At 47.3% G+C, this 26,802-nt stretch overlaps 1 protein-coding gene across 1 annotated transcript in view; it reads right to left on the reverse strand.

The window, feature by feature from the left end:
- Positions 1 to 386: 386 nt before the first annotated feature.
- The window catches only part of LOC135513157 (leucine rich adaptor protein 1-like), a 45,258-nt gene continuing 18,842 nt past the window's right edge, over positions 387 to 26,802 (reverse strand). The window contains exon 2 of the mRNA XM_064935915.1: positions 387 to 2,835. Coding sequence (XP_064791987.1) covers positions 1,984 to 2,835 — 852 coding nt within the window. The 3' untranslated portion in view covers positions 387 to 1,983. The remainder of the gene's footprint in view (positions 2,836 to 26,802) is intronic.

Raw genomic sequence — 26,802 nt, forward strand, 5'->3', positions numbered from 1 at the left:
TCTCTCTCTCCTCCTCTCTCTCTCTCCCTCTCTCTCTCCCTCTCTCTCTCCCTCTCTCTCCCTCTCTCTCCCTCTCTCTCACCCTCTCTGTCATCCTGGCAACCCTTGCCTTGGAATGTCCAGGCATTATTAGTTTTCAGTGGTGGCAATTCTGTGTGAGAGTGGGTTGTTTATAACTGGATACAAAGGCTCAGAGGGAGTATTGCTTTTCTTCTCCCATGATTGTATCAAGTTTTTCACACATTTTTCATGATAATTTTCACCAATAAAGCATTCAGCATATGACATGCAATTTTCACCCACCCAAATAAGTAACAAGTTCACACCACTCAACACTGAGTGAAAGATCAGAGATGGTTGGACTCATTAAGACACGGACAGCAGAGGACAGAATCAGTCATTTAAACGATCAGGATTATCAGAACAACAGTGCAGTCATCTTGGGACTGGAGATACAGGCATAATAGTTTAGGATGACACCAATCACATCAACTGCTGTCCAAATGAAACACAAAGTGTACAGTTAAGAAAGAGACAATAATAACACTCAGGCATAGAGACATTTTTCTACGACAACCACCCACAGAAGTACCCGATGCACAGATGTATTGTATTGCGATTCACTGATTATACAAATTGCATTGACTGGTTAAGTACTGTAGGTAGTAGGACATCGACAATAGCACACGTGTGCAAACAGTAGGAACATTCTATATGCTCTTAGCATACTATGATGGTACACACACCTACAGTATGTATGAGAACGGTTCCGCTATCTATAGTGTGTTACAATCATTTTGACATGGGGTTGTGAGGGCAAACTAAGTTCTATAGATGCGAGTGATTGTAACAAATATATTTTTTTTCTGTTGGAAAATGGTTCATTTTCTCTGGTACTGTATGTTACAATGCATAGAGGAAAGGAGGAGAAACATGTCAAAAACAAACTTGATTCAGAAAAATATCAACACTGTTTCATCCCCAATATAATACTGACATCAATGTTTTAGAAAGTTAGTGCAGCCACATTTAGAGTGAATAGAACATAATGTAATGATGCTGTGTTCTCCTTCACACCTGATATCTTATACCATGGAAATGGTAGACGTTTGTATAATATGTGCAATCAACCTCTCTCTTAATATTTGACTGGTAGGGTCGTTACATGGGAGGGGGAAAAGTGTCTTTACGAAAAAAATGCTGGGTTGTTTAGATGACTGCAACTGCTAGGTTGCAGGCATTGGTTCACTTAGTTGGGTTGTTTTCTTTAAAAAGAGCAAGGTTGAGTTGTTGTTGCTGGGTTATTGAGACCCAGCGGTCAGGTCAGAAGACTGGAAGCGCGACTACAGTAGGTAGGGCCATGGTTTCATTTGTTATTTTTGGCCACCCGTGAGAGTAAACATCATTCCGGTTTATCTGTTCTGATATCAGAAGGTTAAGGTTGTACACTGACACTTTAGTAGATTTAATGAAGCTTACAAAAGTCTAAGAGTTCCTTAAAAGCCTATGCAAAACCCAATGTTGGTATACTTACCACTATGTAACAATACGTACAAAGTTATGTTATTAATAATACATTAGACTATGAAATGTGTATTTTCTTTAATGAAAATTGAAATTAGCTCTGTATTTAAGATTATGAACAATAATTACATTTATTTTCACTGGTGGCAAAAAATAACTATCTGAAACCCACACACCTAATGAGTCACGCCTCCTGAAAATAACCTATGGGTTACATATTAAAAGAGCTGTTCAACCCAGCATGAAAATGAATATAACCTAATTGATGGTTAAATGAACACATGTTTGGGTAATCACAACCCAACATGCTAGGTTATTCACACAACCTAACTGGCTGGGTCAAAATAACCCAGCGTGTGTCCTGTCCAACATTTACCCAGCACTTCGTAACCAAATAACCCAAATTGGGTTGATTTTAACCCAGCATTTTTTAGAGGGAAGTGGTGTAATATATTCACCTCATAGAAATGTCACATCGTCCTGCGACTGCACCCATCGCCAGTGGGCATCATACCCCAGGTGCATCTTGCCGTTCATCTTGCAGGCATCTACGTCTATCTTGCCATTCTTATAGGGTTTGAGTTTGGGGCTCTGGCTTTTCCCCAGCTTTTCAGCCAGGCAGACCCGGGCTGAATCAGTAGGTCCTCGTGCTTGCCTGACTGCTTTATCCAGGGCGCCAATGCTCTTACTCGGCTGCTGGGTTTGGCCGTGGTCCTTGGTATCCTTGGTGATGGTGGTTCCTTTCACTACCTCTGTGGCCTTAATCCAAATGGAAGAGTCCTTATTTGGGACGTCTGGCTTGACTTGGGGAGAGCCAGGATCAACAACTACCTTGCCCCCTGTGCCTTGTCCTACCCCAGCTCCAGCCCCAACCCCTGCCATAGCCACTGACCCTTCTCCAGCTCCAGAAACCCTCCCAGCACCTCTCCCAGCCCCTGCCCCAGGCACTGCCCTAGCCCCTGTCCCTGCCCCGGTCCGAGTGGGCGTCACAGTCCCCAGTGGAGTAGAACACAGCACAGACTCAGAACTAGAAGGGCCGTACTCATCCATGTCATCAGCAAGGGTGTCCAGATAACTGCCTATAGAGATGTTATCCAGCTTGTCGTTGAGGGGGTCCTGCAGGCTGCTCCAGCTGCCCCTCCAGGTGTCTCCTCCAGGGCCCTCTCCCAGGCTGTACTGGCTGCTGGTCAGACTACTGCAGCGGCTGGTCAGGGTGCCGCGCTCCTCCAGGAGCCACTTACATGCCTCGATCCCCTCGTGCACCGCCAGCAGCTGCTGCAGGATCTTCACGTCCATCGAGCGAAGGTGGGCCTATGGAAAATAATAATACTTTATTCATACAGGAGAGGGGAGAGAAGAGATGGTAGGAGGCAAGCATCTGACTCAGGAGAGAGGAGAGAAGAGATGGTGGGAGGCAAGCAACTGATTCAGGAGAGGGGAGAGAAGAGATGGTGGGAGGCATGCAACTGACTCAGGAGAGAAGAGATGGTAGGAGGCAAGCATCTGACTCAGGAGAGGGGAGAGAAGAGATGGTGGGAGGCAAGCATCTGACTCAGGAGAGGGGAGAGAAGAGATGGTGGGAGGCAAGCAACTGACTCAGGAGAGAGGAGAGAAGAGATGGTAGGAGGCAAGCATCTGACTCAGGAGAGGGGAGAGAAGAGATGGTAGGAGGCAAGCAACTGACTCAGGAGAGGGGAGAGAAGAGATGGTGGGAGGCAAGCATCTGACTCAGGAGAGAGGAGATGGTGGGAGGCAAGCATCTGACTCAGGAGAGAGGAGAGAAGAGATGGTAGGAGGCAAGCAACTGAGTCAGGAGAGAGATGGTGGGAAGAAAGCATCTGAGTCAGGAGAGAGGAGAGAATAGATGGTGGGAGGAAAGCATCTGAGTCAGGAGAGAGGAGAGAAGAGATGGTGGGAGGAAAGCATCTGATCAGGAGAGAGGAGAGAATAGATGGTGGGAAGAAAGAATCTCAGTCAGGAGAGAGGAGAGAATAGATGGTGGGAAGAAAGCATCTGATCAGGAGAGAGGAGAGAATAGATGGTGGGAAGAAAGCATCTCAGTCAGGAGAGAGGAGATGGTGGGAAGAAAGCATCTGAGTCAGGAGAGAGGAGATGGTGGGAAGAAAGCATCTGAGTCAGGAGAGAGGAGATGGTGGGAAGAAAGCATCTGAGTCAGGAGAGAGGAGATGGTGGGAAGAAAGCATCTGAGGCAGGAGAGAGGAGATGGTGGGAGGAAAGCATCTGAGTCAGGAGAGAAGAGATGGTGGGAGGAAAGCATCTGAGTCAGGAGAGAAGAGATGGTGGGAGGAAAGCATCTGAGTCAGGAGAGAAGAGATGGTGGGAGGAAAGCATCTGAGTCAGGAGAGAGGAGATGGTGGGAAGAAAGCATCTGAGGCAGGAGAGAGGAGATGGTGGGAATAAAGCATCTGAGTCAGGAGAGAGGAGATGGTGGGAATAAAGCATCTGAGGCAGGAGAGAAGAGATGGTGGGAAGAAAGCATCTGAGTCAGGAGAGAAGAGAGGGTGGGAGGAAAGCATCTGAGTCAGGAGAGAAGAGAGAAGAGATGGTGGGAGGAAAGCATCTGAGTCAGGAGAGAAGAGAGAAGAGATGGTGGGAGGAAAGCATCTGAGTCAGGAGAGAAGCGATGGTAGGAGGCAAGCATCTGAGTCAGGAGAGAAGAGATGGTGGGAGGAAAGCATCTGAGTCAGGAGAGAAGAGAGGGTGGGAGGAAAGCATCTGAGTCAGGAGAGAAGAGAGGGTGGGAGGAAAGCATCTGAGTCAGGAGAGAAGAGATGGTGGGAGGAAAGCATCTGAGTCAGGAGAGAAGAGATGGTGGGAGGAAAGCATCTGAGTCAGGAGAGAAGAGAGGGTGGGAGGAAAGCATCTGAGTCAGGAGAGAAGAGAGGGTGGTAGGAAAGCATCTGAGTCAGGAGAGAAGAGAGAAGAGATGGTGGGAGGAAAGCATCTGAGTCAGGAGAGAAGCGATGGTAGGAGGCAAGCATCTGAGTCAGGAGAGAAGAGAGGGTGGGAGGAAAGCATCTGAGTCAGGAGAGAAGAGAGAAGAGATGGTGGGAGGAAAGCATCTGAGTCAGGAGAGAAGAGATGGTGGGAGGAAAGCATCTGAGTCAGGAGAGAAGAGATGGTGGGATGAAAGCATCTGAGTCAGGAGAGAAGAGAGAAGAGATGGTGGGAGGAAAGCATCTGAGTCAGGAGAGAAGCGATGGTGGGATGAAAGCAACTGATTCGGGAGAGAGGAGAGAATAGACGGTGGGAGGAAAGCATCTGAGTCAGGAGAGAAGAGATGGTGGGATGAAAGCATCTGAGTCAGGAGAGAAGAGAGAAGAGATGGTGGGAGGACAGCATCTGAGTCAGGAGAGAAGCGATGGTAGGAGGCAAGCATCTGAGTCAGGAGAGAAGAGAGGGTGGGAGGAAAGCATCTGAGTCAGGAGAGAAGAGATGGTGGGAGGAAAGCATCTGAGTCAGGAGAGAAGAGATGGTGGGAGGAAAGCATCTGAGTCAGGAGAGAAGAGATGGTGGGAGCAAAGCATCTGAGTCAGGAGAGAAGAGATGGTGGGAGGAAAGCATCTGAGTCAGGAGAGAAGAGATGGTGGGATTAAAGCATCTGAGTCAGAAGAGAAGAGATGGTGGGAGGAAAGCATCTGAGTCAGGAGAGAAGAGAGAAGAGATGGTGGGAGGAAAGCATCTGAGTCAGGAGAGAAGAGATGGTGGGAGGAAAGCATCTGAGTCAGGAGAGAAGAGATGGTGGGAGGAAAGCATCTGAGTCAGGAGAGAAGAGATGGTGGGAGGAAAGCAAAGGACTCAGAAGAGAAGAGATGGCGGGAGGAAAGCAACAGACACAAGAGAGAGGAGAGTTTGTGGGAGGAAAGCAACTAATTCGGGAGAGAGCAGAGAATAGACGGTGGGAGGTAAGCAACTGATTCGGGAGAGAGAATAGATGGTGGGAGGTAAGCAACTGATTCGGGAGAGAGAATAGATGGTGGGAGGTAAAGCAACTGACTCGGGAGAGAAATAGATGGTGGGAGGAAAGCATCTGAGTCAGGAAGAGAGAATAGATGGTGGGAGGTAAGCATCTGAGTCAGGAAGAGAGAATAGACGGTGGGAGGTAAGCATCTGAGTCGGAAGAGAGAATAGATGGTGGGAGGAAAGCAACTGAGTCAGGAAGAGAGAATAGACGGTGGGAGGTAAGCAACTGACTCGGGAGAGAGAGAATAGATGGTGGGAGGAAAGCAACTGATTCGGAGAGAGAGAATAGATGGTGGGAGGTAAGCATCTGAGTCAGGAGAGAGAGAAGAGACGGTGGGAAGAAAGCATCTGGAGGTAAGCAACTGACTCAGGGAGAGAGAAAGAGATGGTGGGAGGTAAGCATCTGACTCAGGAGAGAGAATAGACGGTGGGAGGTAAAGCATCTGACTCAGGAAGAGAGAATAGATCTGGTGGGAGGTAAGCATCTGAGTCAGGAAGAGAGAATAGACGGTGGGAGGTAAGCATCTGAGTCAGGAAGAGAGAATAGACGGTGGGAAGTAAGCAACTGAGTCAGGAAGAGAGAAGATGGTGGGAAGTAAAGCATCTGACTCAGGAAGAGAGAATAGACGGTGGGAGGTAAGCAACTGACTCGGAAGAGAGAATAGACGGTGGGAGGTAAAGCATCTGAGTCGGAAGAGAGAATAGATGGTGGGAGGTAAGCATCTGAGTCAGGAAGAGAGAGAGATGGTGGGAGGAAAGCATCTGAGTCGGAAGAGAGAATAGGGTGGGAGGTAAGCAACTGACTCGGAAGAGAGAATAGACGGTGGGAGGTAAGCAACTGACTGAGGAAGTGAGAATAGACGGTGGGAGGTAAGCAACTGACTCGGAAGAGAGAATAGACGGTGGGAGGTAAAGCAACTGATTCAGGAGAGAGAATAGACGGTGGGAGGAAAGCATCTGAGTCAGGAGAGAAGAGATGGTGGGAGGAAAGCATCTGAGTCAGGAGAGAAGAGATTGTGGGAGGAAAGCATCTGAGTCAGGAGAGAAGAGATGGTGGGAGGAAAACATCTGAGTCAGGAGAGAAGAGAGGGTGGGAGGAAAGCATCTGAGTCAGGAGAGAAGAGATTGTGGGAGGAAAGCAACTGACTCGGGAGAGAGAGAATAGATGGTGGGAGGAAAGCATCTGAGTCAGGAGAGAAAAGATGGTGGGAGGAAAGCATCTGAGTCAGGAGAGAAGAGATTGTGGGAGGAAAGCATCTGAGTCAGGAGAGAAGAGAGGGTGGTAGGAAAGCAACTGAGTCAGGAGAGAAGAGATTGTGGGAGGAAAGCATCTGAGTCAGGAGAGAAGAGATTGTGGGAGGAAAGCAACTGACTCGGGAGAGAGAATAGACGGTGGGAGGAAAGCATCTGAGTCAGGAGAGAAGAGATGGTGGGAGGAAAGCATCTGAGTCAGGAGAGAAGAGAGAAGAGATGGTGGAAGGAAAGCATCTGAGTCAGGAGAGAAGAGATGGTGGGAGGAAAGCATCTGAGTCAGGAGAGAAGAGATGGTGGGAGGAAAGCAAAGGACTCAGAAGAGAAGAGATGGCGGGAGGAAAGCAACAAACACAGGAGAGAGGAGAGTTTGTGGGAGGAAAGCAACTGACTCAGGAGAGAGGAGAGTTTGTGGGAGGAAAGCAACTGATTCGGGAGAGAGGAGAGAATAGATGGTGTGAGGTAAGCATCTGACTCGGAAGAGAGAATAGACGGTGGGAGGAAAGCAACTGACTCGGAAGAGAGAATAGACGGTGGGAGGTAAGCAACTGACTCGGGAGAGAGAATAGACGGTGGGAGGAAAGCAACTGACTCGAGAAGAGAGAATAGACGGTGGGAGGAAAGCAACTGAGTCGGAAGAGAGAATAGACGGTGGGAGGAAAGCAACTGACTCGGAAGAGAGAATAGACGGTGGGAGGTAAGCAACTGACTCGGAAGAGAGAATAGACGGTGGGAGGTAAGCAACTGACTCGGAAGAGAGAATAGACGGTGGGAGGTAAGCAACTGAGTCAGGAAGAAGAGAATAGACGGTGGGAGGTAAAAGCATCTGACTCAGGAAGAGAGAATAGACGGTGGGAGGTAATCTGAGTCAACTGGGACTCTGAGAGAGAGAATAGACGGTGGGAGGAAAGCAACTGACTCGGAGAGAATAGACGGTGGGAGGTAAAGCAACTGACTCAGGAAGAGAAATAGACGGTGGGAGGTAAGCAACTGACTCGGAAGAGAGAATAGACGGTGGGAGGTAAGCAACTGACTCAGGAAGAGAGAATAGACGGTGGGAGGTAAGCAACTGATTCGGGAGAGAGAGAGAATAGATGGTGGGAGGTAAGCAACTGATTCAGGAGAGAGGAGAGAATAGACGGTGGGAGGTAAGCAACTGATTCGGGAGAGAGGAGAGAATAGATGGTGGGAGGTAAAGCAACTGAGTCGGAAGAGAGGAGAGAATAGACGGTGGGAGGTAAGCAACTGATTCGGGAGAGAGGAGAGAATAGATGGTGGGAGGTAAGCAACTGATTCGGGAGAGAGGAGAGAATAGATGGTGGGAGGTAAGCAACTGATTCGGGAGAGAGGAGAGAATAGATGGTGGGAGGTAAGCAACTGACTCGGAAGAGAGAATAGATGGTGGGAGGAAAGCATCTGAGTCAGGAGAGAAGAGATGGTGGGAGGAAAGCATCTGAGTCAGGAGAGAAGAGAGAAGAGATGGTGGAAGGAAAGCATCTGAGTCAGGAGAGAAGAGATGGTGGGAGGAAAGCATCTGAGTCAGGAGAGAAGAGATGGTGGGAGGAAAGCAAAGGACTCAGAAGAGAAGAGATGGCGGGAGGAAAGCAACAAACACAGGAGAGAGGAGAGTTTGTGGGAGGAAAGCAACTGACTCAGGAGAGAGGAGAGTTTGTGGGAGGAAAGCAACTGATTCGGGAGAGAGGAGAGAATAGATGGTGGGAGGTAAGCAACTGATTCGGAAGAGAGAATAGACGGTGGGAGGAAAGCAACTGACTCGGAAGAGAGAATAGACGGTGGGAGGTAAGCAACTGAGTCGGGAGAGAGAATAGACGGTGGGAGGAAAGCAACTGACTCGGAAGAGAAATAGACGGTGGGAGGAAAGCAACTGACTCGGAAGAGAGAATAGACGGTGGGAGGAAAGCAACTGACTCGGAAGAGAGAATAGACGGTGGGAGGTAAGCAACTGACTCGGAAGAGAGAATAGACGGTGGGAGGTAAGCAACTGAGTCGGAAGAGAGAATAGACGGTGGGAGGTAAGCAACTGAGTCGGAAGAGAGAATAGATGGTGGGAGGTAAGCAACTGACTCGGAAGAGAGAATAGACGGTGGGAGGTAAGCAACTGAGTCGGGAGAGAGAATAGATGGTGGGAGGAAAGCAACTGAGTCGGGAGAGGGAATAGACGGTGGGAGGTAAGCAACTGACTCGGAAGAGAGAATAGACGGTGGGAGGTAAGCAACTGACTCGGAAGAGAGAATAGACGGTGGGAGGTAAGCAACTGACTCAGAAGAGAGAATAGATGGTGGGAGGTAAGCAACTGATTCGGAGAGAGGAGAGAATAGATGGTGGGAGGTAAGCAACTGATTCGGGAGAGAGGAGAGAAGAAAGATCGGTGGGAGGTAAGCAACTGATTCGGGAGAGAGGAGAGAATAGATGGTGGGAGGTAAGCATCTGACTCGGAGAGAGAGAGAGAGAATAAAGCATCTGAGTCAGGGAGGTAAGCAACTGATTCGGAGAGAGGAGAGAATAGATGGTGGGAGGTAAGCAACTGATTCGGGAGAGAGGAGAGAATAGATGGTGGGAGGTAAGCAACTGATTCGGGAGAGAGGAGAGAATAGTCATGGTGGGAAGAAAGCATGGTGGGAGAAGTAAGCAACTGACTGAGGAAGAGAGAATAGATGGTGGGAGGTAAGCAACTGACTCGGAAGAGAGAATAGACGGTGGGAGGTAAGCAACTGATTCGGGAGAGAGGAGAGAATAGACGGTGGGAGGTAAGCAACTGACTCGGAAGAGAGGAGAGAATAGATGGTGGGAGGTAAGCAACTGTTTCGGGAGAGAGGAGAGAATAGATGGTGGGAGGTAAGCAACTGATTCGGAAGAGAGAATAGACGGTGGGAGGTAAGCAACTGACTCGGAAGAGAGAATAGACGGTGGGAGGAAAGCAACTGACTCGGAAGAGAGAATAGACGGTGGGAGGTAAGCAACTGACTCGGAAGAGAGAATAGATGGTGGGAGGTAAGCAACTGATTCGGGAGAGAGAATAGATGGTGGGAGGTAAGCAACTGATTCGGGAGAGAGAATAGACGGTGGGAGGTAAGCAACTGACTCGGGAGAGAGAATAGACGGTGGGAGGTAAGCAACTGACTCGGGAGAGAGAATAGACGGTGGGAGGTAAGCAACTGACTCGGAAGAGAGAATAGACGGTGGGAGGTAAAGCAACTGAGTCGGAAGAGAGAATAGACGGTGGGAGGTAAGCAACTGACTCGGAAGAGAGAATAGATGGTGGGAGGTAAGCAACTGACTCGGAGAGAGAATAGACGGTGGGAGGTAAGCAACTGAGTCAGGAAGAGAGAATAGATGGTGGGAGGTAAGCAACTGACTCGGAAGAGAGAATAGACGGTGGGAGGTAAGCAACTGACTCGGAAGAGAGAATAGACGGTGGGAGGTAAGCAACTGACTCAGGAAGAGAGAATAGACGGTGGGAGGTAAGCAACTGACTCGGAAGAGAGAATAGACGGTGGGAGGTAAGCAACTGACTCAGGAAGAGAGAATAGACGGTGGGAGGTAAAAGCAACTGAGTCAGGAGAGAGAATAGACGGTGGGAGGTAAAGCAACTGAGTCGGAAGAGAGAATAGACGGTGGGAGGTAAGCAACTGACTCGGAAGAGAGAATAGACGGTGGGAGGTAAGCAACTGACTCGGAAGAGAGAATAGACGGTGGGAGGTAAGCAACTGACTCGGAAGAGAGAATAGACGGTGGGAGGTAAGCAACTGACTCGGAAGAGAGAATAGACGGTGGGAGGTAAGCAACTGACTCGGAAGAGAGAATAGACGGTGGGAGGTAAGCAACTGATTCGGGAGAGAGAATAGACGGTGGGAGGAAAGCATCTGAGTCAGGAGAGAAGAGATGGTGGGAGGAAAGCATCTGAGTCAGGAGAGAAGAGATTGTGGGAGGAAAGCATCTGAGTCAGGAGAGAAGAGATGGTGGGAGGAAAACATCTGAGTCAGGAGAGAAGAGAGGGTGGGAGGAAAGCATCTGATTCAGGAGAGAAGAGATTGTGGGAGGAAAGCAACTGACTCGGGAGAGAGAATAGATGGTGGGAGGAAAGCATCTGAGTCAGGAGAGAAAAGATGGTGGGAGGAAAGCATCTGAGTCAGGAGAGAAGAGATTGTGGGAGGAAAGCATCTGAGTCAGGAGAGAAGAGAGGGTGGTAGGAAAGCAACTGAGTCAGGAGAGAAGAGGTTGTGGGAGGAAAGCATCTGAGTCAGGAGAGAAGAGATTGTGGGAGGAAAGCAACTGACTCGGGAGAGAGAATAGACGGTGGGAGGAAAGCATCTGAGTCAGGAGAGAAGAGATGGTGGGAGGAAAGCATCTGAGTCAGGAGAGAAGAGAGAAGAGATGGTGGAAGGAAAGCATCTGAGTCAGGAGAGAAGAGATGGTGGGAGGAAAGCATCTGAGTCAGGAGAGAAGAGATGGTGGGAGGAAAGCAAAGGACTCAGAAGAGAAGAGATGGCGGGAGGAAAGCAACAAACACAGGAGAGAGGAGAGTTTGTGGGAGGAAAGCAACTGACTCAGGAGAGAGGAGAGTTTGTGGGAGGAAAGCAACTGATTCGGGAGAGAGGAGAGAATAGATGGTGTGAGGTAAGCAACTGACTCGGAAGAGAGAATAGACGGTGGGAGGAAAGCAACTGACTCGGAAGAGAGAATAGACGGTGGGAGGTAAGCAACTGACTCGGGAGAGAGAATAGACGGTGGGAGGAAAGCAACTGACTCGGAAGAGAGAATAGACGGTGGGAGGAAAGCAACTGACTCGGAAGAGAGAATAGACGGTGGGAGGAAAGCAACTGACTCGGAAGAGAGAATAGACGGTGGGAGGTAAGCAACTGACTCGGAAGAGAGAATAGACGGTGGGAGGTAAGCAACTGACTCGGAAGAGAGAATAGACGGTGGGAGGTAAGCAACTGACTCGGAAGAGAGAATAGACGGTGGGAGGTAAGCAACTGACTCGGAAGAGAGAATAGACGGTGGGAGGTAAGCAACTGACTCGGGAGAGAGAATAGACGGTGGGAGGAAAGCAACTGACTCGGGAGAGGGAATAGACGGTGGGAGGTAAGCAACTGACTCGGAAGAGAGAATAGACGGTGGGAGGTAAGCAACTGACTCGGAAGAGAGAATAGACGGTGGGAGGTAAGCAACTGACTCGAAAGAGAGAATAGACGGTGGGAGGTAAGCAACTGATTCGGGAGAGAGGAGAGAATAGATGGTGGGAGGTAAGCAACTGATTCGGGAGAGAGGAGAGAATAGACGGTGGGAGGTAAGCAACTGATTCGGGAGAGAGGAGAGAATAGATGGTGGGAGGTAAGCAACTGACTCGGAAGAGAGGAGAGAATAGACGGTGGGAGGTAAGCAACTGATTCGGGAGAGAGGAGAGAATAGATGGTGGGAGGTAAGCAACTGATTCGGGAGAGAGGAGAGAATAGATGGTGGGAGGTAAGCAACTGATTCGGGAGAGAGGAGAGAATAGATGGTGGGAGGTAAGCAACTGACTCGGAAGAGAGAATAGATGGTGGGAGGTAAGCAACTGACTCGGAAGAGAGAATAGACGGTGGGAGGTAAGCAACTGATTCGGGAGAGAGGAGAGAATAGACGGTGGGAGGTAAGCAACTGACTCGGAAGAGAGGAGAGAATAGATGGTGGGAGGTAAGCAACTGTTTCGGGAGAGAGGAGAGAATAGATGGTGGGAGGTAAGCAACTGATTCGGGAGAGAGGAGAGAATAGATGGTGGGAGGTAAGCAACTGACTCGGAAGAGAGAATAGACGGTGGGAGGTAAGCAACTGATTCGGGAGAGAGAATAGACGGTGGGAGGTAAGCAACTGACTCGGAAGAGAGAATAGACGGTGGGAGGTAAGCAACTGATTCGGGAGAGAGGAGAGAATAGACGGTGGGAGGTAAGCAACTGATTCGGGAGAGAGGAGAGAATAGATGGTGGGAGGTAAGCAACTGATTCGGGAGAGAGGAGAGAATAGATGGTGGGAGGTAAGCAACTGATTCGGGAGAGAGGAGAGAATAGATGGTGGGAGGTAAGCAACTGACTCGGAAGAGAGAATAGATGGTGGGAGGTAAGCAACTGACTCGGAAGAGAGAATAGACGGTGGGAGGTAAGCAACTGATTCGGGAGAGAGGAGAGAATAGACGGTGGGAGGTAAGCAACTGACTCGGAAGAGAGGAGAGAATAGATGGTGGGAGGTAAGCAACTGTTTCGGGAGAGAGGAGAGAATAGATGGTGGGAGGTAAGCAACTGATTCGGGAGAGAGGAGAGAATAGATGGTGGGAGGTAAGCAACTGACTCGGAAGAGAGAATAGACGGTGGGAGGTAAGCAACTGATTCGGGAGAGAGAATAGACGGTGGGAGGTAAGCAACTGACTCGGAAGAGAGAATAGACGGTGGGAGGTAAGCAACTGACTCGGAAGAGAGAATAGACGGTGGGAGGTAAGCAACTGACTCAGAAGAGAGAATAGATGGTGGGAGGTAAGCAACTGACTCGGAAGAGAGAATAGACGGTGGGAGGTAAGCAACTGACTCGGAAGAGAGAATAGACGGTGGGAGGTAAGCAACTGACTCGGAAGAGAGAATAGACGGTGGGAGGTAAGCAACTGATTCGGGAGAGAGGAGAGAATAGACGGTGGGAGGTAAGCAACTGATTCGGGAGAGAGGAGAGAATAGATGGTGGGAGGTAAGCAACTGACTCGGAAGAGAGAATAGACGGTGGGAGGTAAGCAACTGACTCGGAAGAGAGAATAGACGGTGGGAGGTAAGCAACTGATTCGGGAGAGAGGAGAGAATAGATGGTGGGAGGTAAGCAACTGACTCGGAAGAGAGAATAGATGGTGGGAGGTAAGCAACTGACTCGGAAGAGAGAATAGACGGTGGGAGGTAAGCAACTGATTCGGGAGAGAGGAGAGAATAGACGGTGGGAGGTAAGCAACTGACTCGGAAGAGAGAATAGACGGTGGGAGGAAAGCATCTGAGTCAGGAGAGAAGAGATGGTGGGAGGAAAGCATCTGAGTCAGGAGAGAAGAGATGGTGGGAGGAAAGCATCTGAGTCAGGAGAGAAGAGATGGTGGGAGGCAAGCAACTGACTCAGGAGAGAGGAGAGAAGAGATGGTGGGATGAAAGCAACGCTCAGGAGAGAGGAGAGTTTGTGGGAGGAAAGCAACTGATTCGGGAGAGAGGAGAGAATAGACGGTGGGAGGTAAGCAACTGACTCGGAAGAGAGAATAGACGGTGGGAGGAAAGCAACTGACTCAGGAGAGAGGAGATGGTGGGAGGAAAGCAACGGACTCAGGAGAGCGGAGATGGTGGGAGGAAAGCAACCGACTCAGGAGAGAGGAGATGGTGGGAGGAAAGCAACGGACTCAGGAGAGAGGAGATGGTGGGAGGAAAGCAACGGACTCAGGAGAGCGGAGATGGTGGGAGGAAAGCAACGGACTCAGGAGAGAAGGAGATGGTGGGAGGAAAGCATCTGACTCAGGAGAGAGGAGATGGTGGGAGGAAAGCATCTGACTCAGGAGAGAGGAGTTGGTGGGAGGAAAGCAACTGACTCAGGAGAGAGGAGATGGTGGGAGGAAAGCAACGGACTCAGGAGAGAGGAGATGGTGGGAGGAAAGCAACTGACTCAGGAGAGAGGAGATGGTGGGAGGAAAGCATCTGAGTCAGGAGAGAGGATTGGTGGGAGGCAAGCATCTGAGTCAGGAGAGAGGAGATGGTGGGAGGAAAGCAACTGACTCAGGAGAGAGGAGATGGTGGGAGGAAAGCAACGGACTCAGGAGAGCGGAGATGGTGGGAGGAAAGCATCTGACTCAGGAGAGAGGAGATGGTGGGAGGAAAGCAACGGACTCAGGAGAGAGGAGATGGTGGGATGAAAGCAACTGACTCAGGAGAGAGGAGATGGTGGGAGGAAAGCAACGGACTCAGGAGAGAGGAGATGGTGGGAGGAAAGCAACGGACTCAGGAGAGAGGAGATGGTGGGAGGAAAGCAACGGACTCAGGAGAGAGGAGATGGTGGGAGGAAAGCAACGGACTCAGGAGAGAGGAGATGGTGGGATGAAAGCAACGGACTCAGGAGAGAGGAGATGGTGGGAGGAAAGCAACGGACTCAGGAGAGAGGAGATGGTGGGAGGAAAGCAACGGACTCAGGAGAGAGGAGATGGTGGGAGGAAAGCAACGGACTCAGGAGAGAGGAGATGGTGGGATGAAAGCAACTGACTCAGGAGAGAGGAGATGGTGGGAGGAAAGCAACGGACTCAGGAGAGAGGAGATGGTGGGAGGAAAGCAACGGACTCAGGAGAGAGGAGATGGTGGGAGGAAAGCAACGGACTCAGGAGAGAGGAGATGGTGGGAGGAAAGCAACGGACTCAGGAGAGAGGAGTTGGTGGGAGGAAAGCAACGGACTCAGGAGAGAGGAGATGGTGGGAGGAAAGAAAGGTGAGAGAATAGGAGGAATAAGAGGAAGGAGAAGTAAGGTAATGGTAAGGGAAGATATGTGGGAACAGATTATTTTTTTCAAAGGTGAGAGAAGATGGGAGGTGGAACAGATGAAGCCAGTAGAGTAGATATACGTTTTAAAATAATAATGAATGTGCAACACAATACGTGGGAAAAAATAAGAAAATATAGGCTGGGAGATTAATTTAGTAGCAGGGTGGTGGGAGATGAATGTAGTAGCAGGGTGGTGGGAGATGAATGTAGTAGCAGGGTGGTGTGAGATGAATGTTGTAGCAGGGTGGTGGGAGATGAATGTAGTAGCAGGGTGGTGGGAGATGAATGTAGTAGCAGGGTGGTGTGAGATGAATGTAGTAGCAGGGTGGTGTGAGATGAATGTTGTAGCAGGGTGGTGTGAGATTAATGTTGTAGCAGGGTGGTGGGAGATTAATGTTGTAGCAGGGTGGTGGGAGATGAATGTTGTAGCAGGGTGGTGGGAGATGAATGTTGTAGCAGGGTGGAGGGAGATGAAAGTTGTAATTAATCCAAAATAATTTGGCACCACTGCTTTTAATGCGTGTAGGAGGGATGTTGAATGAGCCAGGGATAAATAAGAGGTAAAAACAGTGCTGCGGTGATGGAAAATCCAACAGAATACATTAGCAGAGATGTGCTCCAGTCCAGTCAGGAACTAGGGCCAAGAGGTAATATATGGTAATGAGATTTATGGCTTGGCCCAACTGACTGACTGACTCACTCATTCTCTCTCGCTCTCAGTCCCAGGGTTAGCAGAGATAACTGCCAACTGGATACACCACACTCCTAGAATGCAACTCAGTCACTGTGATATGCCTATCGCACTTCCAATTGCCTAGAGTTCCAGGACAGTGGATAAAGCAGAGACACCTAAATCTTACAGATCTTTGACCTCTGACCTTTTTCAGTCTTTGTGTACCTCTCTCGTTGCCCCTACTGCACCACCCCTCATGACCCTGCAGGTCAAGTCATTAAAAAAGCATCCAAGTGGAACCTATTGATTGATTTCTCTGGCCTACAACCACTTTTCTTTAAAATGTGGTTACTGCACAATGTACATGCCTGGACCTTTCTGTCTCTGTATCTCCCAGCTGGAGCAATACATAAATTATATGTATATAGATTAGTCATATATCTCTGTCAGGCTGCATCATTATAGCTCATAACTATAATCACAAAAAGCTCATTTGGTAATAAACTGCAGAAGGGGCCAACATGATACATGTGATGGATAAGTATAATATAGGAAACATAGACATACTAGAGATGATCTTCCAATAATACAAATCACACTGGATATTGTTTCATCAATCTGAATGCCCTTTCAGTGAACTACTGTCAATCCAGTGAAACAAAGGAATTGGTGATAAGATAACACTGCGTTAGAGTACCCTTCTTTGGCCCTATACTATCCAATCCAAAGTGTTTGTGTCCTTGCCAACTCAGCTCCACTCCTCTCAGCCTGGGGCAGAGACCAGGAGACACAGGCCATCCGGAACAGAACAAGAGATGAGGCAGAAAGTAACAGCTTTCTCAGTCAGCAGAGCTTGTGTATAGGAGCAGAGCTTGTGTATAGGAGCAGAGCTTGTGTATAGGAGCAGAGCTTGTGTATAGGAGCAGAGCTTGTGTATAGGAGCAGAGCTTGTGTATAGGAGCAGAGCTTGTGTATAGGAGCAGAGCTTGTGTATAGGAGAAGAGCTTGTGTATAGGAGCAGAGCTTGTGTATAGGAGCAGAGCTTGTGTATAGGAGCAGAGCTTGTGTATAGGAGCAGAGCTTGTGTATAGGAGCAGAGCTTGTGTATAGGAGCAGAGCTTGTGTATAGGAGCAGGGCTTGTGTATAGGAGCAGAGCTTGTGTATAGGAGCAGGGCTTGTGTATAGGAGCAGAGCTTGTGTATAGGAGCAGAGCTTGTGTATAGGAGCAGAGCTTGTGTATAGGAGGGGGAGGAGGAAAAAGAGAAAGCGGAGGAGGAGGGAGGCGGCACCCATCTCTCTCGTTCTTCCTATCTCTCACTCTCCCAGTAAATGAGCTGAATGAGCTATAGTTGTTCTGCTGATGCCAAAGCCACGCTGACTGACTGGCTGTATGCTCTGCTGTAGTAATGAGTTAGTCTGGCGCTGTGAGCACAAATCACCAGACAAAAGACCAAAACACAGGAAGCGAGAGAGGGAATGCAAAGCTAAAGCCAGGCTGCAAGGTGGGAAATAACAACATATACTACATGCCTCTCTCTCTTTTAAGATCTGCATCTATGAATGTAGAATATTAATTATATTGCAAATATTGCACACACCAAAATAACAAAGGGGAGAGGGATAGGCAGCAACAGAGATTGGGAAGAGGCAGAAAAATCAATGAGAAAGATCTACAATATAACCACTGTTTGCATTTATTATGCTGTGGTAAAGTAAATGTCTAGCATCCTGGGAATTAGACATCAGGGCTGGGGTTTGTGCTGGGTTGGGGTTGTTGAGATTAGGGGGTATAGCTGGCAGAGTCTGAGTGAGAGACTAATGACCGTAGCTGTAAATATTATTCCCATAGGTCACCACCCTGCTGATGAGGTTCAGGGCTGGCTGTGTACTAAACCTACCAGGCTGTCTGTGTACTGCTCTGCATACTGCATGCCTCTGTACAGTATGTATGTACATGCCTATTGGTGTACCGGGCATCTCATAAAATGCCATGTCTACAGGTATGTGTAACAAACGGTGTATTTATAGTATGCATTGGTTGAAGCTCAATGTTAAATCAAATATCGATGAAAATTTATAAATCAACTTGACTGGAGGCACACAACACACTCCCTGCCTCTTGTCATGAGCCGTTACCAAGAACCGCATACTGGATTTTTCAACAAGGTCTTTAGCAATTGAGTTTTCAGAGTATTTTCTATGTCTACCTCGCTCAAATTCTAGACATCACATTAAAACGAGACTATAGCGTCCATAAAGTGAGTGAGTAAGAAAAATTGTTGCAAATACCAGAGCCCATGTGTGTCTGCGAGCAGGAGTGACATAGCGATAGTCTTTAATTTTGCGCAGATGTAGGAAATACACTTAAAATTAAAATATCTAGGTATTTTTTCCTATCATGATGGAACGGTGCTAACCCTGTATCCAACACAACAATCTGAGATCGATCTATGTGTGGAAGGGTAGAGAGGGGCAGAGGTGTTTGTTTGGGAGGGGTAGGGTGAGTGAGTGTACGCATCTGTTGACAAAAATGTAGAATTCCTACTACCGCCCGTTGTTGTGGGTCACAATCCTTCGTAGAAGTCTTTATATTATTCTGCGTATTAATAGTCATTTGTGGTAACACCCACACACCAAATCTTTGATTGGTACTATTTATTACATTATAGAATAATAGTGAAGACATCAAGACTATGAAATAACACATAAGAATCATGTATTGACTAAAAATGAGGGAAGAGGGAAAAAAAGAATGACAAATAAATTGTTGGTTACATTACTATATGTAAGAAGAGCCTAACTGTGGAAGGTGTGATAAACAAATCAAAACATATTTTAATTTTTGAGATTCTATAAATTAGCCACCCTTTGCCTTGACGACATCTTTGCGCACATTTGGCATTCTATCAACCAGCTTCATGAGGTATGGAATGCATTTCATTTAACAGGTTAGCCTTGTTAAAAGTACATTTGAAGAATTTCTTTCCTTCATAATGTATTTGAGCCAATCAATTGTGATGTGACAAGGTAGGGTTGGTATACAAGATGGCGTAGCAGTCAGACATCTTTGTCCTTCATCTTGTCGTGTCCCATGTATATATCTTTTTATATATTTTTCTTTGCATATCTTATTTTATATTTTTCTAAACCTCAACTTCAAAATACTCTCCTGCAACCCACCTCATCCAATGTGGTGTGGATCTGTTTTTTCGAAAGTATTTTTATTTACCTCGGGACCGGAATCCCCCAACAGAAGCGAGCCAGTAGTCAGCTAACCACTGCTAGCGGTCATCAGCTAACCTCTAGCTCGGGAAGCTCTCGCCAGTTTGTACAACGCGACTCAAACCAGAGCATACCGGACCTATTTTCTCTACATATCCCCGGATTCCTACCTAAGCTCTGGACCTTTTCACCTGGATCACCGCAGCTAGCTAGCTGCTATCCGAGTGACTACTCCTGGCTAACGTCTGTCCCGAAGCAAGCACCAATTAGCCTGGAGCTAGCCAATGCTAGGCCCACTCTCCCGGCTAGCTGAAGAGGCCCATCAGCCACTCCTGGGCTACAATACCCGGACCCCTTCTACTGCCGGTACGGGGCACAGAACCCCGCCGATCCTTCACGACTGGACTACGACGTAATCTGCTCGAGGGGATACTCAATTGGCCCCTACATCGCGACGTCCCCTGAATGACCTGATGCTAGCCTCGGCCCGCTAGCTGCTATCCGCAGCCCGCGTGCTGTCTAGAGCATATTGGCCTGTTAGCTGAATAGATCCATCGGCCAATTTCTTGGGCCACTAAACCTATTTTGCCAATTGGACTTGGACCCCTCTGCTACTCGGAACCCCACTAATCCATCACAACTGGTCTGTCAACGTCACTCCACGAAGAGGCTAAAACAGACTTTCCTCCGTTGAGACGTCCTTCTAAGGCCCTCCTGCTATCCCCGGCCTGCTAGATGTCTGAATCGCCGTGTCTCCAGCCAGCCCAACCACTCACTGGACCCCTATGATCACCCGGCTACGCATGCCTCTCCCTAATATCAATATGCCTTGTCCATTACTCATTACTGTCCTGGCTTGTGATTATTGTCTTATTTCACTGTAGAGCCTCTAGCCCTGCTCAATATGCCTTAACCAACCATTTAGTTCCACCTCCCACATATGAGGTGACATCACCTGGTTTAAACATCTCTAGAGACAATATCTCTCTAATCATCACTCAATGCCTAGGTTTACTTCCAATGTACTCACATCCTACCATAACTTTGTCTGTACATTATGCCTTGAACCTATTCTATCGCGCCTAGAAACCTGCTCCTTTTACTCTCTGTTCCGAACGTACTAGACAACCATTTCTGATAGGCTTTAGCTGTACCCTTATCCTACTCCTCCTCTGGTGATGTAGTGGTTAATCCTGGCCCTGCAGTGCCTAGCTCCACTCCTACTCCCCAGGTGCTCTCATTTGTTGACTTCTGTAACCGTAAAAGCCTTGGTTTCATGCATGTTAACATTAGAAGCCTCCTCCCTAAGTTTGTTTTATTCACTGCTTTAGCACACTCTATCAACCTGGATGTCCTAGCTGTGTCTGAATCCTGGCTGATGAAGGCCACCAAAAACCCTCAAATTTCCGTCCCTAACTATAACATTTTTCGATAAGATAGAACTGCCAAAGGGGGTGGTGTTGCAATCTACCGCAGAGATAGCCTGCAAAGTTCTGTCTTACTATCCAGGTCTGTACCCAATCAATTCGAGCGACTTCTTTTAAAAATCCACCATTCCAGAAACAAGTCTCTCACCGTTGACGCAAGCTATAGACCACCCTCTGCCCCCAGCTGTGCCCTGGACACCACATGGGAATAGATTGCCTCCCATCTATCTTCAGAGCTTGTGCTGCTAGGTGACTTAAACTGGGAAATGCTTAACACCCCGGCCATCCTTCAATCTAAACTTGATGCCCTCAGTCTCACTCAAATGATCAATGAACTCACCAGGTATAACCCCAAATCAGTAAACACGGGCACCCTCATAGATACCATCCTGAAGAACTTGCCCTCCAAATACACCTCTGCTGTTTTCAACCAAGATCTCAGTGATCAATGCCTCATTGGCTGGATCTGTAATGGGTCTGCGGTCAAACGACCAGCCCTCATCACTGTCAAACGCTCCCTAAAACACTTCAGCAAGCAGGCCTTTCTAATCGACCTGGCCAGAGTATCCTGGAAGGATACTGATCTCATCCAGTCAGTAGAGGATGCCTGGTTATTCTTGAAAAGTAATTTCCTCACCATCTTCAATGAACATGCCCCATTCAAAAAATGTAGAACCAGGAACAGATATAGCCCTGGATTCTCTCCAGACCTGATTGCCCTTGACCAGCACAAAAACATCCTTTGGCGTTCTGCATTAGCATCGAATAGCTCCCGTGATATGCAACTTTTCAGGGAAGTCAGGAACCAATATACATAGGCAGTTAGGAAAGCTAAGGCGAACTTTTTCAAGCAGAAATGTTCATCCTGTAGCACAAATTCAAAAAAGTTCTGGGACACTGTAAAGTCCATGGAGAATAAGAGCACCTCCACCCAGCTGCCCACTGCATTGAGGCTAGGAAACACTGTCACCATCGATAAATCCACTATAACTGAGAAATTCAATAAGTATTTTTCTACGGCTGGCCATGCTTTATACCTGGCTACCCGTACCCCGTTCAACAATCCTCCAACCCCCACAGCAACTTGCCCAAGCCTCCCAATTTCTCCTTCACCCAAATCCAGATCGCTGATGTTCTGAAAGTGTTGCAAAATCTGGACCCCTACAAATCAGCCGGGCTAGACAATCTGGACCCTCTCTTTCTAAAATTATCTGCCGAAATTGTTGCAACGCCTATTACTAGCCTGTTCAACCTCTCTTTCGTATCGTCTGAGATTGCCAAAGATTGGAAAGCTGCCGCGGTCATCCCCCTCTTCAAAGGGGGAGACACTCTAGACCCAAACTGCTACAGACCTATATCTATCCTACCCTGCCTTTCTAAGGTCTTCGAGGGCCAAGTTAACAAACAGATCACTGACCACTTCTCCAGTATGCAATCTGGTTTCAGAGCTGGTCATGGGTGCACCTCACCACGCTCAAGGTCCTGAACGATATCATAACCGCCATAGATAAGAGACATTACTGTGCAGCCGTATTCATCGACCTGGCCAAGGCGTTCGACTCTGTCAATCACCGCATTCTTATCGGCAGACTCAACAGCCTTGGTTTCTCAAATGATTGCCTCGCCTGGTTCACCAACCACTTCTCTGATAGAGTTTGGTGTGTCAAATCGGAGGGCCTGTTATCCGGACCTCTGGCAGTCTCTATGGCGGTGCCACAGGGTTAAATTCTCAGGCTGACTCTCTTCTCTGTATACATCAATGATGTTGCTCTTGCTGCTGGTGAGTCTCTGATCCACCTCTACGCAGACGAAACCATTCTGTATACCTCCGGCCCTTCTTTGAACACTGTGTTAACTAACCTCAAGACGAGCTTCAATGCCATACAACTCTCCTTCCGTGTCCTCCAACTTCTCTTAAATGCAAGTAAAACTAAATGCATGCTCTTCAAACGATCGCTGCCCGCACATGCCCGCCCATCCAGCATCAGTCCTCTGGACGGTTCTGACTTAGAATATGTGGACAACTACAAATACCTAGGTGTCTGGTTAGACTGTAAACTCTCCTTACAGACTCACATTAAGCATCTCCAATCCAAAATTAAATCTAGAATTGGCTTCATAATCCGGAACAAAGCATTCTTCACTCATGCTGCCAAACATACCCTCGGAAAACTGACCATCCTACCGATCCTCGACTTCTGCGATGTCATTTACAAAATACCCTCTAACACTCTACTCAACAAATTGGATGCAGTCTATCACAGTGCCATCCATTTTGTTACCAAAGCCCCATATACTACCGACCACTGCGACCTGTACGCTCTCGTTGGCTGGCCCTCGCTTCATACTCGTCGCCAAACCCACTGGCTCCAGGTCATCTACAAGTCTCTGCTAGGTAAAGCACCGCCTTATCTCAGCTCACTGGTCACCATAGCAACACCCACCCATAGCATGCGCTCCAGGAGGTATATCTCACTGGTCACCCCCAAAGCCAATTCCTACTTCGGCCGCCTTTCCTTACAGTTCTCTGCTGCCAATGACCCGGAACAAACTGCAAAAATCACTGAAACTGGAGACTCATATCTCCCTCACTAGCTTTAAGCACCAGCTGTCAGAGCAGCTCACAGATCACTGCAGCTGTACATAGCCCATCTGTAATTAGCCCATCCAACTACCTCATCCCCATACTGTATTTATTTATTTATCTTGTTCCTTGTCATCCCATTATCTCTACTTGCACATTCATCTTCTGCACATCTACCATTCCAGTGTTTAATTGCTATATTGTAATTACTTCGTCACCATGGCCTATTTATTGCCTTACCTCCCTTATCCTACCTCATTTGCACATACTGTATATAGACTTTTTCTACTGTATTATTGACTGTATGTTTGTTTATTCCATGTGTAACTCTGTGTTGTTGTATGTGTCAAACTGCTTTTCTTTATCTTGGCCAGGTCGCAGATGCAAATGAGAACTTGTTCTCAACTAGCCTACCTGGTTAAATAAAGGTGAAATACAATTTTAAAAAATAATACAGAGGATAGCACTAATTGGTAAAAGACCAAGTCCATATAATGGCAAGCACAGCTCAAATAAGCAAAGAGAAACGATAGTCCATCATTACTTTAAGACATGAAGGTCAGTCAATACGGAATATTTCTAGAACTTTGAAAGTTACTTCAAGTGCAGTCGCAAAAACAATCAAGTGCTATGATGACACTGGCTCTCTTGAGGCCCACCCCAGGTAAGGAAGACCCAGAGCTACCTCTGCTGCAGAGGATAAATTCATTAGAGTTACCAGCCTCAGAAATGTCAGACAAATATATGCTTCACAGAGTTCAAGTAAAAGACACATCTCAACATAATCTGTTCAGAGGAGACTGCGTGAATCAGGTATTCATGGTCGAATTTCTGCAAAGAAAGCACTACTAAAGGACACCAATAAGAAGAGACTTGCTTGGCCCAAGAAACACAAGCAATAGACATTAGACCGGTGGAAATCTGTCCTTTGGTCTGATAAGCCTAAATTTGTGAATCTTGTTTCAAACCGCGGTGTCTTTATGAGAAGCAGAGTAGCTGAATGGTTGATCTCCGCATGTATGGCTCCCACCATGAAGCATGGAGGAGGAGGTGTTATGGTGTGGGGGTGCTTTGCTGGTGACACGGTCTGTGATTTATTTAGAATTCAAGGCACACTTAATCAGCATGGCTACCACAGCATTCTGCAGCGATATGCCATCCCATCTGGTGTGCACTTAGTGGGACTATCATTTGTTTTCCAACAAGACAATGAACCAACACACCTCCAGGCTGTGTAAGAGCTATTTGACCAAGAAGGAGAGTGATGGATTACTGCATAAGATGACCTGGCCTTCACAATCAACCCAATTGAGATGGTTTGGGATGAGTTGGACCGCAGAGTTAAGGAAAAGCAGCCAACCAGCGCTCAGCATATGTGGGAACTCTTTCAAGACTGTTGGAAAAACATTACAGGTGAAGCTGATTGAGAGAATGCAAACATGTCATCAAGGTGGCTACTTTGAAGAATCTAGAATATAAAATATAAACTTTATTGGTTACTACATGGTTCCATATGTGTTATTTCATAGTATTGATGGCTTCACTATTATTCTACAATGTAGAAAATCAAAAAAATTAAGAAAAACCCTTGAATGAGTAGGTGTGTCTAAACGTTTGACTGGTACTGTATATATTTACAAATAATATATATATGGGGGATTGGAAATGATGCAGACAATTGCATTGATAGAAGTCAATCTATCTCCAATATTATAGCTGATCTAGCTTGTAGGTGCAACAGTTTCTATTGAATTTATAATTTAATCGCTCCCACATGATCATTTCTGGGGGCGAAGGACAGTGTCTACTGTCTACCAGTGTAAGGCTAGCTAGCTACCGTTGTAGTCGCTTCATCTAAACAATCGCCAGCTGGGATCCAACGTTATTGTGCATTAAAGCCACCTACCGTAATGGAGCGCCCCAGCTTCTCCTAAATTATAAAGAGGCAGGAATACCCATATACAGGAACGCCCAGAATTGCGGACTGCAATTGCACCCTTCTCAATGCACATGCAAGTAGCACATCGGCTGTGCATTGCAGTGAGCGTACACATGCTAGCTAGCCAATTAGCTAGATCAACATATATGAGAGAGACACATCATTGTTCGAGCATTCAGAACAAATTCCAGCCCTAACCTTATGAATAATTAATTAATTACACCCTGCTCTGTCAATGCGATTTCCTTCATACAATTTTAATCCAAATTTGCACTGACTGTGTCAAGTTACTTTTCAGTTTGTTCCCAGAAACCCAGTATGCAAAACTACGTTTAAAATATGTATTTTCCAGACTTTGAAGTTAGGTTAATTTTAGGTTCTGAATTCAAGTTTTCAGGAGGTTTAAAATATATATTTTACGGACGTTGAAATTAAAACCATTCTTAACGTTGAAAATACGTATTTTCCGGTTCTGAATGAATGTTGAAAAGACTTTCTTCACTTTTTTTTACTGCAATGTACTGCACTTTGCTGTGCTGTACTGCAGTAGTTCTCAAACATCTCCCCGGGGACCCCCAGACATTTCACAATTTTGCTGTAGCTCTGAACTAGCTATTCAAGAGCTTGAGGATTAGTTGACAAGTTGAATCCGGTGTGCTAGCTCCGGAATAGATCAATTACATGGAACGGCCTGGGGTCCCCATGGAGAGGTTTGACAACCATTCCTCTATTGCACAAAACGTTGGTGTCCAAACTTGCGAAGCATAGATGTCGGGACAGGACCAAAAATCTTCGTCCGTGGACGAGATCCCCTAAATCGAAACACTTCGATAAAGCTACAACTTTTGTAACAGATTAGGAGAATTAGGTTAAGGATAGGAAAATGATAAAATGCTGACCAGACCGGACCGGACACATCGCATGCGCGAGCGTCGCAAAATACATTTTGAAATCCATGTTATTCAATTATTGCACCCACACGGCTCCGTCTACGACGCCAAGGGCTAGAAGATAGAAGTCTTTCCTATTTCTGACGCAGATCGCGCTGAAAGTCATCTCCTCATTGGTTTATAGAAGCAGGTACCCACGTGCCATCTCCTCATTGGTTATACCCACGTGGGTGATTGAAAGACGAACTTTGTTGCCGGTTGTCGTGGTAATACAATGAAAGTTTAGATGCGATCACCATATAAGTTCAAAGATGAAAAAGCCTGGAAGGAGGAGAGATGAATAGAATCGATTAATTGTCGGAGTAGAGGTCCTTGTGCATTTCAGGAAAAATAACATAAATAATATCCCAGGACAAATTAGCTAGCAACAGCAAGCTAGCTAAATAGGACAAATTAACATTAGCTAGCAAGTGCAAGCTAGCTAGCTAAATTGCCATACATGCTTTTCAACCTGTCCCCAAATTAATGTCATTGGTTCAGAGTTTGTTTTGATATTTTAACCTGCGTGCCGTGATCACGTTTGGTGTGGGGGGGGGGGCAAAATACATTTATGCAAGATAGCGCTCGATGGCGCACGTGCGCAGCCGGTTTGGGTTGTAAGGGTTTGAAAAAATGCTCTCCTAACCTCCCAAGAAAAGTAACTTGTATCAAAGTGGTGTGTTTTTAGGGAGTGCCATCCGTGGAAAGTTGAAATCAAGTCTGGACCCAGA

The sequence above is a fragment of the Oncorhynchus masou genome, chromosome 24 (genome assembly GCF_036934945.1).
Source record: "Oncorhynchus masou masou isolate Uvic2021 chromosome 24, UVic_Omas_1.1, whole genome shotgun sequence".
Taxonomy (NCBI): domain Eukaryota; kingdom Metazoa; phylum Chordata; class Actinopteri; order Salmoniformes; family Salmonidae; genus Oncorhynchus; species Oncorhynchus masou.